This window comes from Amblyraja radiata, chromosome 12 (genome assembly GCF_010909765.2).
Source record: "Amblyraja radiata isolate CabotCenter1 chromosome 12, sAmbRad1.1.pri, whole genome shotgun sequence".
Classification (NCBI taxonomy): Eukaryota; Metazoa; Chordata; class Chondrichthyes; order Rajiformes; family Rajidae; genus Amblyraja; species Amblyraja radiata.
In genome coordinates, this window is record NC_045967.1 from 60,982,170 (window position 1) to 60,995,455 (window position 13,286).

The 13,286-nt window shown below is 44.9% G+C and overlaps 1 protein-coding gene across 2 annotated transcripts in view; it reads right to left on the reverse strand.

The window, feature by feature from the left end:
* Nucleotides 1-5,679: 5,679 nt before the first annotated feature.
* The window catches only part of LOC116979275 (kidney mitochondrial carrier protein 1-like), a 47,788-nt gene continuing 40,181 nt past the window's right edge, over nucleotides 5,680-13,286 (reverse strand). The window contains exons 9-10 of one of the 2 annotated variants that reach the window (XR_004413661.1): nucleotides 10,148-10,523; nucleotides 5,680-7,391 (exon numbers count right to left, since the gene is read on the reverse strand). Coding sequence is in view for 1 of the 2 variants with exons in the window: in XM_033030889.1 (XP_032886780.1) it covers nucleotides 10,482-10,523 (42 nt within the window). In the remaining variant the exon portion in view is untranslated. Of the gene's footprint in view, nucleotides 7,392-10,123; nucleotides 10,524-13,286 lie in introns of those variants that run through there. The other variant, XM_033030889.1, reaches the window with a different exon arrangement.

Below are 13,286 nucleotides of genomic sequence, written 5' to 3' on the forward strand. Positions count from 1 at the left end.
TCTCAATAATCTATTTTATCATCACCACAGCAGTATTTAATATCAAAGGGTTCATGGTACCACAGCAATTCTGCTTCTGTTTTGATCAAACATTGGCTGCTGTCTGCTGTTGACATTAGTAGAACAACCTTGTGTTGTCTTTCCCATCAGCTACCTTCTGCTTTCTGTCTTTCCAATCTTATTCACTTTCCCTCTAACTTTCCTACATTCTGTCTAGTTGCTGATTTCCTATCATGGTTTGTCGGCACTGGGCCTGTACTCGCTGGAGTTTAGAAGAATGAGGGGGGACCTCATTGAAATGTACAGAATAGTGAAAGGCTTGGATAGAGTGGATGTGGAGAGGATGTTTCCACCAGTGGGAGAGTCTAAACTAGAGGTCATAGCCTCAGAATTAAAGGACGTTCTTTTAGGAGCAAGTTGAGGTGCAATTTCTTTAATCGGAGGGTGGTGAATCTGGAATTCTTTGCCACACAAGTCAGTGTATATATTTAAAGCAGAGATATATAGATTCTTGATTACTAGAGGTTACGGAGATTACTAGAGTCAAGTCAGAGTTTTATTGTTATGTGTCCCAGATAGAACAATGAAATTCTTACTTGCTGCAGCACAACAGAATATGTAAACATAATACGGAACAGGAGATAAAAGTTCAGTGTGTCTATATACCATAGACCATATATATACACAATAAATAAACAGATAAAGTGCAATAGGCTATTATAGTTCAGAGTTTGTTTGATGTCAAGATTAATAGCCTGATGGCTGTGGGGAAGAAGCTGTTCCTGAACCTGGATGTTCCAGATTTCAGGCTCCTGTACCTTCTTCCCGATGGCCGCGGAGATATGAGTGTGTGGCCAGGATGGTGTGGGTCTTTGATAGATAGATCCCTTCGATGGTGGGGAGGTCAGAGCCGACGATGGACTGGGCAGTGGTCACAACTTTCTACATTCTTTTCCGCTCCTGGACGTTCAAGTTGCCGAACCAGGCCACGATGCAACCAGTCAGTGCGCTCTCTACTGTGCACCTGTAGAAGTTAGAGAGGGTCCTCCTTGACATACCGACTCTCCGTAATCTTCTCAGGAAGTAGAGGCGCTGATGTGCCTTCCTTATGACTGCATCAGTGTGCTGGGACCAGGAAAGATCTTCGGAAATATGCACGCCCAGGAATTTGTTGTTCTTGACCCTTTCCACCATTGTCCCGTTGATATAAACTGGATTGTGGGTCCCTATCCTACCCCTTCCAAAGTCCATAATCAGTTCCTTGGTTTTGAGTTTGTTGTGCTGGCACCATTTGATCAATCGGTCGATCTCACTTCTATACTCTGACTCATCACCATCAGTGATTCATCCCACAACAGTGGTGTCGTCGGCGAACTTGATGATGGAGTTCGCACTATGTCCGGCTATGCAGTCATGAGTATAGAGTGAGTACAGCAGGGGGGTTGAGCTGATTGTTATCGAGGCTGACACATTTCCACCAATATGGACAGATCATGGTCTGGTGGATGAGGAAGTCGGGGATCCAATTGCAGAGGGATGTGCAGAGACCCAGATCGGAGAGCTTGGTAACCAGCTTTTTAAAATTTATTTATTATTTTAAAAAAAATTTAATCAAAAATATTTATTCAAATATTAAAATAGTATTTACAATACAATAAAACAATACACCACCATAATACAAGACAAACAAATATGCTAAGCAACTGCTAAACAACTATATTGCAATCCTTGTCCAGGATACATTCAACCCCTCTCGGTGACCAGCGGTCGCGGAACTCCCTCAGGGTTCCCGTAGACAGGGCGTATTCCCTTTCCATCCGCACCCGGGCATGGACATATCCCCGGAAAAGGGGCAGGCAGCCGGCTCGGGTAGAGCCCTCCACTGTCTGGCTCCTTGACTCGTGGATGGCCAGCTTGGCCAGGCCCAGGAGCAACCCAACCAGGACATCTTCAGCCCTACCCTCTCCCCTACGCACAGGGTGTCCAAAGATGAGGATGGTAGGTGAAAAATGCAGTCAGAAGGCAAGGAGCAGCCCCTTTAGATATTTAAACAGTGGCTGCAGCCTCACACACTCCATGTACACGTGGTACACAGACTCTTCCAGCCCGCAACAGCGGCAGGCGGCTGGCGAGTCTGTGAACCGCGAGAGAAACAGGTTTCAGGGAACATCTCGGTGCAATACCCTCCACCCCAGGTCCCCAATGTAGAGGGGGAGAATCCCTGCATAGAGGGACCCCCACCGGGGGGCCCCCCTCGCGACCGGAAGGCAACACCGACCGCCATTTGGTGTCTGGACGGTGGACCAGGGCGAGGAAGTGCAGGGTTTGGAGGAGGAGCCTGTACAGGACACGCCTCCCTGCCTCTCGGAGGGAGACGAAGGGTGTCGAGGAAAGGCGGCTCAAATTGTGTGGGACCGGCTCCCAGGATGGATTACGGCGCCTGGGTCCGATGAGTACTTCCGGCTGAGCGGGGGTTTGCTCAACTACAAGTACTCCACACATTTGAGCCCCCCCCGACACCCGGTGGGGCGGGACAAGAAACGGCTGCTCTCACGCCCGGGCCGTGACCCTATGCCTGGGAGAGGAAGCAGTGTGGAGGAGGGGTAAGGTCGTCAGTGGAGATGTTGAAAGGAGGGGCCTTGGTAGGTGATGGAGTAGATGCTGGGGAGTCGGGTACAGGGGATAAAGATTGATAGATGGTGCTGATTTTATCAGCGAAAAAGTGGAGGAATGAGTTGCAGAGATCCGGAGTAGAGGTAGGGGATAGATCTGGGATAGATCCCATCAGGCCCTAGGGACATCCATTCTCTTCAAGAGCCTCAGCACCACATCCTTCTTGATCGAGTGTATATGTGTTCTCCACACTGATCTCACTGTCCTTCTCTTTGGTGAATACAGAGTACTTGTTTAGCACCTCACCTCCATCCTCAGATTCCAAGCATAGACACCTTTCTTTATCCTTGAGTGGTCTTACCTTCTCCGTTCACACTTTTTTATAAAAAGCTTTAGATTTTCCTTAATCCAACTTGTAATGACATTTCATGGCCTCTTTTGGCCCTTCTTGAGTTCTTTCCTACTCACTTTAGATTCCTCATAAGCCTCATCTGATGCTACATTTTAAAGCCGACATACGCTTCCTTTTTCTTCCTGACCAAGTTTACAACCTCCTATGTTCCCTTACCTTGCTGTCCTAAACCCTAACTGGAACATGGTGATCCTGCACTTTGATGGGATGGCCTTTAAACGAGTCCCACATGTGCTGTGTGGACTGATAACTGATCCCAATCTACCCTCTTCAGCTCGTCTAATGACATCGTATCTGCCATGGCCAAATTAAGTACCTTCCCTCAACTTCTAGACCTGTCCCTATTCAAAACACTTATGGAGTTTAGATCAATATCTTCAAAATGCTCTTCCACCATAACACGTCACCTGGCCAGGCTCGTTTCCCAATACCAGATCCAGTGTAGTCTGACTCGAGCAGAGACTATATACTGTTAAAGGAAACTTTCTTGGATATGCCTAACAAATGCTGCCCTATCTAATGTTCTTGCCCTGAGTGAGTCCCAGTCAATATTGAGGAGGTTAAAGTACAACAGCCTTGTGGCTCTTGCATCCTTCTGTAATCTGTCGACGTGTCTGATCTCCCGCTGACTATTCGGTGGCCTATAATACAATCCCATTAGTGATTATTCCTTTCTTATTTTTTAGCTCAACCCATAATGCCTCCGTACACGTACCCTCCAGTATGTCCACGGCATTCTCTCTATTAGTAAAGCAACTCTTCCCACCTCCCTATCTCATTTGAAACATCGAAACCCAGGCACTTGTCTCGCTCACAACCACGTTTCCATAAACTCCATTCTGTAAACACCCAGGTCCAATGGAAGACAGCACAGGAATGTCGATTTAAAAACACAAAGACAAAGGTTCCACATGGAAGGCTGCTGTGGAAGGTTAGATCACATGGGATCCAAGGAGAGATAGCTGAATGGATGGCAAATTGGCTTCATGGAATGATGGTGCAAGGCTGCTTCTCAGACTGGAGGCCCGTTACTGTTTGTCATCTACATTAATGATTTGAATGAAAACATACCGGGCAAGATTAGCAAGTTTGCAGCTGAAACAAAAGTGGGTGGCTTTGCAGACAGTGAAGGTAGTTGTGAAAAATTGCAGCAGGAACTTGATCAAGTGGCCAGGTGGGCGGGGGAATGGTTGATGGAATTTAATAGAGAAATAGGAGGTGTTACATTTTGGGAAGTCTAACATGGGAATGACCTACACAGTGAATGGTCGGGCTCTGGGGAGTATTTTAGAGCAGAAGAATCTAGGAGTGCAGGTGCATGGTTCCTTGAAGGTGGAGTCACAGGTAGATCAGGTGGTCAAAACGTTTTTTGGCACATTGACCTTCATCAGTCAGTATTTATAGTTGAGGTCATATTGCAATTGTATAAGACGTTGGTGAGGCCGCATTTAGAGTCTTGTCAGCGAGGGGGAGCTGACTGACCTCCCCCCGATGCAGGAGCTGCTCAAGGCCCCCGACTGCGGGGGAGCAAACCAGGGAAGAGATTGAATTTTTTTTCGCCTTCTATCACAGTGAAGAATGTGGAGTCACTGTGGTGCATGTTTGTTAAAATGTTTTTGTGTATTCTGTTGCTTTTTATTTGTGACTGACTTGGCAAATGAAATTCCTTGTACGTTGCAAAACATACTTGGCTAATAAAGTATTATTGTGATTGCGTGTTCAGTTCTATATCCTCTTGTTTTCGCTTTATGCCACCCCTCTGCTGCCTCTTCAATTAAATCAAGGCCAGCCTATCCACTCGCTCTTTATAGCTCCAATGCAGGCATCATCCTGGTGAATCTCGTCTGTAATTACACCTACCCTGTAATGCAGTGAGCAGGCCTGCACACAGTACTCCAAGTGCAGTCTAACGTGTTTAGTAAAGTTGCAATATAGTCCCAACTTTGATGACCTGCACGCCATATCCCTTCCTCTCTAGCGAACCATGTTGCTTCTTACACTGAACTCCAAGGTCGCCGTTAATCAACATTCTTCATCACCCAACCATTTGCTCAATATTTCTGACCCCTATTTGACTTATGCTTTCCATCTTCACCTTTGTCAATCACCTTTACTATCAACACCACCACCACTTTACAAGGTAGACAAAATGCTGGAGACAGTGGGCTGAGGGAGAGCTGAGAAGGGGAGGACAAAGCAGGGACTACCTGAAATTAGAGAAGTCAATGTTCACTCTTAACCACCACTTTACATGTCATTTGCAAACCTACTAATCATACTTGTTACAATCACAAATAAATTTAACATGTACCATTACTCCATGCATTCCACCACTAATCACCATGTACATCCTATCAACAAACCAATTTTAGATCCAATCGTGCCAGCTTTGCTTTCGACCAGCTACTATGTAGGACCTTTCTCCAATGCCTTACCACAGTCCATTTGGTCAACATCTACTGTCCTGCCTTCATCAATTTGACTTACCCTGAAATAACACAAAGTAGCAAGATAGCATCAACTCATACTCAACCCTATGAGAAACTTTGGAAACATGTTTCTGTAGAACAAACTAGTCAAACTGAAAAGGCAAGAATATTTGAAGCAAGGGTTTAAAAAAAAAGTAAATGGTGATCAATTGACATGCGGAAACATTGTGTGTTCATTATTTTATATTATTATACAAGATCAAGTGATGCAGAGTGAACAGAGCAGATCTAATTTGATGGAGACACAAGAGACTATAGATGCTGGAATCTTGAGCAAAAAGCAGATCACTGAAGGAACTCAGCAGATTAGGCAACATCTGTGGATGGAACAGACAGATGCCCAAAGATACATGACTGGTAATGTTATCTGTCCATTCCCCTCCATGCTGCCTGACCTGCTGAGTTCCTCCAGGAATCCAATTGTACATTCAATCCCCACAATCTTTATATACACAATACAAAATATTAGGGATTGGACAGTTATTTGTACATTTACAAATCTATTCCAAAACAGGACAGATGAAATATCTATGCAGCATTAAGTTTGACTGGCGTGAGCTCAGTACAGTGGCTAACAATACGTACTGCAAAAGAATCACACCATTCAATTTACTCTGTCGGGTCAAGAATTTACTCACATCATGCCACATAGTCTTAACAAAACTGCAACAGCAAATTATAGCAACAATATATTGTAACATACAAAATCCAGTGCTCAGCTGAAAGCATTGCATTGACCTTGGACGGACACAGGCGCTGCCACTATTGTCCAATGATTCTAAATAACTATCCCCAAGAGGCTCGAGACGTACAGTACAGTAACATTTAGCTTCAGTAGCTCAAACATTTTTTAATGACTTGATGTCTCGTACTTACAACTATCTTGGCCAAATGAAAGAAGCGTTGAACTTGATTTTGATAATCTCAGTACATGCGACAATAAATTATATTCAACTAAATAATAACCTTACAATGCCGTCATTAATTGATTGTGATCATATTGTAATACAATTCAATGTAATCATTCAAGAAGGAAGATCTGCTAAATAGCTAAAATGATGACATGATGGCATTGAGTTGTCACAGAAGCTGGAGCAAATCTAATATGGAAAATGAAAGATTATTAGAAGGTGTTTCTGGAAAACGTAATGCAACTAAAACCTAAACAATATACTGGAGAGAAAGCAAAGCTCGGTTGCCTTGGAGGGCTGTGGATATATCACAATGCTACCAAGGGGCTAAATATTCAATTCTATCAACTTGAAATGTTTTCTCTAGAATTCAGAAGATTGGTGGGGAAATGGTGAAAACATTTAAGTTTTCAAGAACTAAATAACATTCAGGTCCACCCCAGATTACAAGATTCCGTTCCTGCTTGTCACCTGAACTGTTCACAGGTTAGACATGTGGTGATTGGGCTATATATATATTATATATTTTAAACCACAGAAGGTGATCTCAGTCATTCAGAGTTTCCACCAGCAGAAGGTAGGTACCTGTAATCCTGCAGCAATCACACTGGCCACTCAAATGTTCTGTATGTATAGGCTGTACAAAAGTTGGAAGCTCATAAGCTGCAAAGAGCTGTGAAGCAACTTGGAGGTACTGACAGCTGGGAAAACCTAAAACCACACTCAATAGAGGGCAGATGCTGGAATATGAAGAGTTAAATAAACAAAAAGTTCTACAGGTAATGGTAGAGAATCACTTCGATATTCAACAATCAATGTTAAATCAATTGTTAACATTAAATAGAATTGAATGATTATTAAGCCAAGGTAATATAATATATTTCCTTCACTTTCATACTGAATGGTGAAAAAGGCTTGATTAGTCGACAGAAACTTGAAACAAAAACCCAACCAGTCGAGCAGCATCTGTGGAGAGAGAAACCAGTCAACATTTTGCGGCATGGACTCTTCCTCCTAACTGGGGGAGAGGGAAGGGGTCAGTTTACTGGGGAAGGGGTCAGTTTTCCAACAAGAGCTGTGGGGGAGCGGGAGGTGTGGGACAAAAGTCTTGACAGGGACAAAAGTCGGACCGGTCTGGTGATCAGGAGCACGAGTACTGACCATCAGCGAGACTTTTTACAGAGACTGGGTGAGAGGGACATCGGCATGGTGATGGGAAACGATGGACAGAGTGGCCAGTGGAAGATGCACGTTGTACTCTGGTTTCCAGTGGACCTGACTGTGGCGGTGGAGGTGTTGATGGACAGACAAGAATGGGAGTGGAGGAGTGAGTGAGACCGAGTGCAAATGTTCCACACAGCCTTCACCCAATCTGGGTTTAGTTTCTTCAGTGTAGAAGAGGCCACATTGTGAACACCAATTGGAAGTGTAAAGGAATTATTACTTCACTTGGAATTATGTTTTTAGTCCCAGACAGCGGGAAGGAAAGAACAGATGTTGCATCTCTTCCAGTTGCATTGGAAGATGGTGAGGGATGGAAAGAAAAGAGCAGACCAAGGAATCACTGAGTACGAAATGCAGAAAGGTGAGAAGAGAGGAAGATGTGACATGGTGAGATCCTGTAAGAAGCCCTATAGGGATAGTTGGAGATATTTACCAGAGATTGCTTAACGTTGCAGCCACAACCATCAGCAATGAGTGGCCATATGAAGCGTTTCCAGTTTCAACATGGACTCTGAAGAGGGAGGAGAAATAATGATCGTAGAATTGGAAAACACTACCATATCTGGACCATTGATTCTTTCCCAGAGCATGCAATGACCCTTTCTGATTTGTAACCTGACATGCCCTGAAGCCAAAATACCATCACAGGATGAGGGAAGGACAATGCAAAACATGAATATATCTTCAAATCTAACTGCAGCTGCAAACTAGAATGGCTCGGTTTAAACAACAGCAGAACAACACCAAGAACTAATCTCAAGGAACATGCAAAAAGTAACTTAAATTTTGGTTTAAATTTGGTGGATAATCTAGATTTTGAATCAGAAAATTCTAAAATTCTGAAAAGGATCATAGCAGCAAAAGCTATATTATGCTGTGATTAAAAGAAAGTGGATAAGGAACTTCCCCCAACACAAAGAATTGTACATACTGTGCCCTCCATAATGTTTGGGACAAAGACCCATCATTTATTTATTTGCCTCTGTACTCCACAATTTGAGATTTGTAATAGACAACATCACATGTGGTTAAAGTGCACATTGTCAGATTTTATTAAAGGCCATTTTTATACATATTGGTTTCACCATGTAGAAATTACAGCAGTGTTTATACATAATTCCCCCAGATCAACAGACAGCCAACCATGTCATCTCAACATGGGTGCTCACTCTACCACCCACCAAATGGAGCTGTGTCAGGGCCTGGCAGACATTGACGCCAACAGAGACACCAACCTGGCTGCTCAAGGCCCGGCTTGAGATCTAACTATTCCTTTGGTTTACGTTTCATTCATTTCAGGGCACCATAATGTTTGGGACACATGGCTTCATAGGTGTTTATAATTGCTCGGGTGTGTTTAAATGCTCCTTAATGCAGGTATAAGAGAGCTCTCAGAACCTAGTCTTTCCATCACCTCTGGAAACTTTTATTGCTGTTTATCAACGACGACAAAAGTTGTGCCAATGAAAGTCAAAGAAGCCATTATGAGACTGAGAAACAAGAATAAAACTGTTAGAGACATCAGCCAAACCTTAGGCTGACCAGAATCAACAAAGCTAAAAAATGGTCAATTCTTGAGTGGCCAAGTCAATCACCTGAACCCAATTGAGCATGCCTTTTATATACTGAAGAGAAAACTGAGGGGGACTAGCCCCCGAAACAAGCATAAGCTAAAGATGGCTACAATACAGGCCCGACAGAGCATCACCAGAGAAGACATCCAGCAACTAGTGATGTTCATGAATCGCAGACTTCAAGCAGTCATTGCATGCAAAGGATATGCAACAAAATACTAAACATGACTACTTTCATTTACATGACATTGCTGTGTCCCAAACACGATGGTGCCCTGAAATGGGGGGGGGTGACTATGTATAAATACTGCCGTAATTTCTACATGGTGAAACCAAATTGTATAAAAATGGCCTTTATTAAAATCTGACAATGTGCACTTTAACCACATGTGATTTGTTCTATTACAAATGTCAAATTGTGGAGTACAGAGGCAAATAAATAAATGATGGGTCTTTGTCCCAAACAATATGGAGGGCATTGTGCCTTTCCTTTGCGAAGCTGTAAAACAGAACCAGATAGTCAAGGAAATATATATACCTAGTTACTAATATTTACCTAGTAGTTACCTAGTGCTTATTTTCTGACTGATTTACCACATCTTAATGCCCCAGCGATCCTTCCTTTGATTAGTACAACTGAGTTAGATAGAGCTCTAGGGGCTAGCGGAATCTAGGAATATGGGGAGCAGGCAGGCACGGGGTACTGATTGTGGATGATCAGCCATGATCACAATGAATGGCGATGCTGGCTCGAAGGGCCAAATGGCCTCCCTCTGCACCTATTTTCTATGTTTCTATCTGCCAAGACGGAAAGCACTATTATTGAACTGTTGTTTTCTAATTTAGGGTTTCTAACATGTGTAATTTAAAGTGACGACAATCCCACAAAGATAAACCATATTCAAGTTTACAAGGAGGTCAAACCTTTATCGTTAACTGCACAAAGCACACGCCTTCCTGTGTGTGCAGGCCTGTGTGTACGTGGAATGGAATCTGCCTACACGTGTGTTTACATGTGTATTTGCACTTTATCTGTAAGAGTTGGATGAAGGTCAATGCCCCGGTGAGCACATTCAAACTGGACGGCAAAGTCTTCTCTCCTGTGGGTCTTCAGCGAGTGCACAAATCTTCTTTCCCCACAATTTCATTGAACTCGAATGCAGGAACATTCATGCATAAATCTTGAGGCAAGGGTGGAAGAAAAGGCTTCCTTCCTCCAACACACAAATGCCAGGCAGCAGCACAAGCAGAATATAGCTTAGATCGGGAGTTTTCGCAGTTGCTCATACGTAATGAAGAACTGAAGGAAATAGTTAAGTTAAACAATGCAACTTAATTTGTTAACTCTCTCAGCACATTCAGAGCAAACAAGAGAAACACGTTCCCATACCAACACTCCTTGAGAAATACTTCATACTAAAAAACTGCAGAGGCTGGAAATCTGAAATAAAAACCCAAGAAAATATTAGCAGGATTTAACAGCCCTCGATCCTGTCCCACCATTCAACATAATTATGTCCGATCCATGCTGTCCTCACCTCCTCTCCTCAACATTTCCCCACAACCCACAATTCCCCAAATATGTCTCCATCTCCATCGTCAATATATCGAATGATTCAGCCTCCACTGCCCTTGAGGAGCCGAGAATTCCAGAGATTCATAACCCTCAGAGACAAGACATTTCTACCCACCTCAGTTTGAAATGACCGGCCCCTGATCCTGGCCCCTTGTTCCTGACTCTCCCACTGGGGAAACATGACCACATCTCTCCCGATCCCCTTGTTCCTGACACTCCCAATGGGGGAAACATGTCAACTTTTCCCTTGTCAATCCTCCTTGTGATTTTACTTCGGAGTCACGTGAGTGACTACGTGAAGAACCCGCCAGGACGCATGCGTGTCATATCGCTTCACGCATTGCGAAACGACAGGCGGGGTGGAACGACGTTCCCCCGCAGCGGTAAATTTGAAACCGAGACCGACAGGTAACTGAATTACTCTGCGGTCGTTTTTTGTTTCCCGTGCTGTTTTTTACAGGGGGAAACTGGACAAAAATAGAGTCCACAAGGTCTGCGTCTAAAACTGGCTGGGGAGGGCCGCGGAGTTGCGGGCAGCCAGCAGCAGCTGAAGGCACCAGCATCACCGTGAGTGGGATCAGCTGTGCCCGACTTGGCACCCGCGCCGGCCAGATCAACACCACGGCCGGGCGGGAAGTCTACACAGATCAGAGCCGTTGGCTCTGACAAGTCAAAACGGCATGCGGGGGGAGCATTCCCCTGCAGCGGCAAGTTTTTTAAAACCAAGACCGACAGGTAAGGAAATTACTGCGGTCGTGTTTTGTTTCCCGTGTCTGTTTCTTACAGGGGGAAACTATGGACAAGAGTCCACAAGGGCTGCACTGGCTGGGGAAACCGTGGAGTTGCGGGCAGCCAGCAGCAGCTAAAGGCACCATCATCACCGTGAGTGGGATCAGCTATGCCCGACTTGGCACCCGCACCGGCCAGAACAACACCACGGCCGGGCGGGAAGACTAGACAGATTGAGCCGTTGACTCTGACAAGTCAAAACGACAGGCGGGGGGGAGTATTCCCCTGCAGTGGCAAGTTTTTAAAACCAAGACCGACAGGCAAGGGAATTACTGTGGTCATGCTTTGTTTCCCGTGCTGTTTTTTCACAGGGGGAAACTATGGACAGGAGTCCACAAGGGCTGCACTGGCTGGGAAGAACTACGGAGTTGCGGACAGCCAGCAGCGGCTGACGGCACCAGATCACCGTTAGTGGGATCAGCTGTGCCCGACTTGGTTGACAAGTCGAACTGCAAAGAAATGCCGCGGGGACCAGCGTTACTGGGGCCAAATGGAGCGGCTTATGGAGCAGATGCTCCACTGTGACAGACTCTGGGAGATGGAGTCTAGTCACAATGGGTATATAATACACCCATGGCAGCACCTTATCAGGGCTGCACAGTGCATCTCCCTCGACAGAGGGGAGTACTGGGAGCCAATTCTGGGCTGGCTCTGAAGAGGGGTTTTGCTGAAGAAACAATCAGTGTGCAGAGGGTGCAAGAACACGGAAACCTCCTGGAAAAGGAGTCCAAGTTTGTACATCTAAAAACAACTACAGGAACATGGCTGTAATAGACACTACTGCCAAATATTTGGCACCGGTAAATGGGTATCCCTCAAAATTTCCCACGGTGAACAGTTACATCTGAAAACACATTGGAACGGGAGTCAGAAGGCAGGATGTTTAGCTAACAACAGCAAGATGCTGTGGCATTATTCTGCAATACGGAATACGAGATTAATAGTCTCAGGAGAACGCCATCCGCCCAGCTTTAAACCCTAAATTTGCAGAGCTGTGCAGACCTGGAGGGATTAAACCACCAATATTACCACTTGGGGGCAACCTGTCAAAACAGGTAAAAGAGCTCGATAAGGAGGCCAATACCCTGGGGCTCATAAAGGCGGCAACAGGCAGGATCTCCTACACATGACAACAGCACCTCCACGCACCCACCAGCAGGAAGACACACAGAAGCTGGTGAAAGCTCAAAGGCCGGGCTACAGGACAGAGGTCTTTTTAGGCCTGGGCCAGACCGGCCTTCGTGGAAGACGTGCAACCCCAAATCCCAAATCCAAAAACCGATGCCACAACCTCTACGGCGACTGCAAGGAAGAAAACAAACTTTCCACTGGTCACCATGGCGGTAGGGGGGTCTGGTCTCTTCCAAAAAACAGGAAGTGTAAATAACACAAATTGGTGTGTAGATTACATTTTTTTTTAGGAGGCATGGAGTGCAATAACTACTAACACTTATTTTCTACCTAGTACTCAGGGATATACAATTGAATTTGTGCACAAATTTTCCCGGTTCAGCATGTGCCGAACTGAACGTTCGTGCCTTCACGATAAGAAAAACTGGAAGCGCATGCTGAACTGGAGAGGCTAGATGCTAGGGAATCATGGGGAAATCCCAACACGACTCTTGGAATTCGTGTCAATGTCTTTACGAAAACAAAAAGATGTGGTTACCAATCATTCAGGTCTGACAAAACTGAATA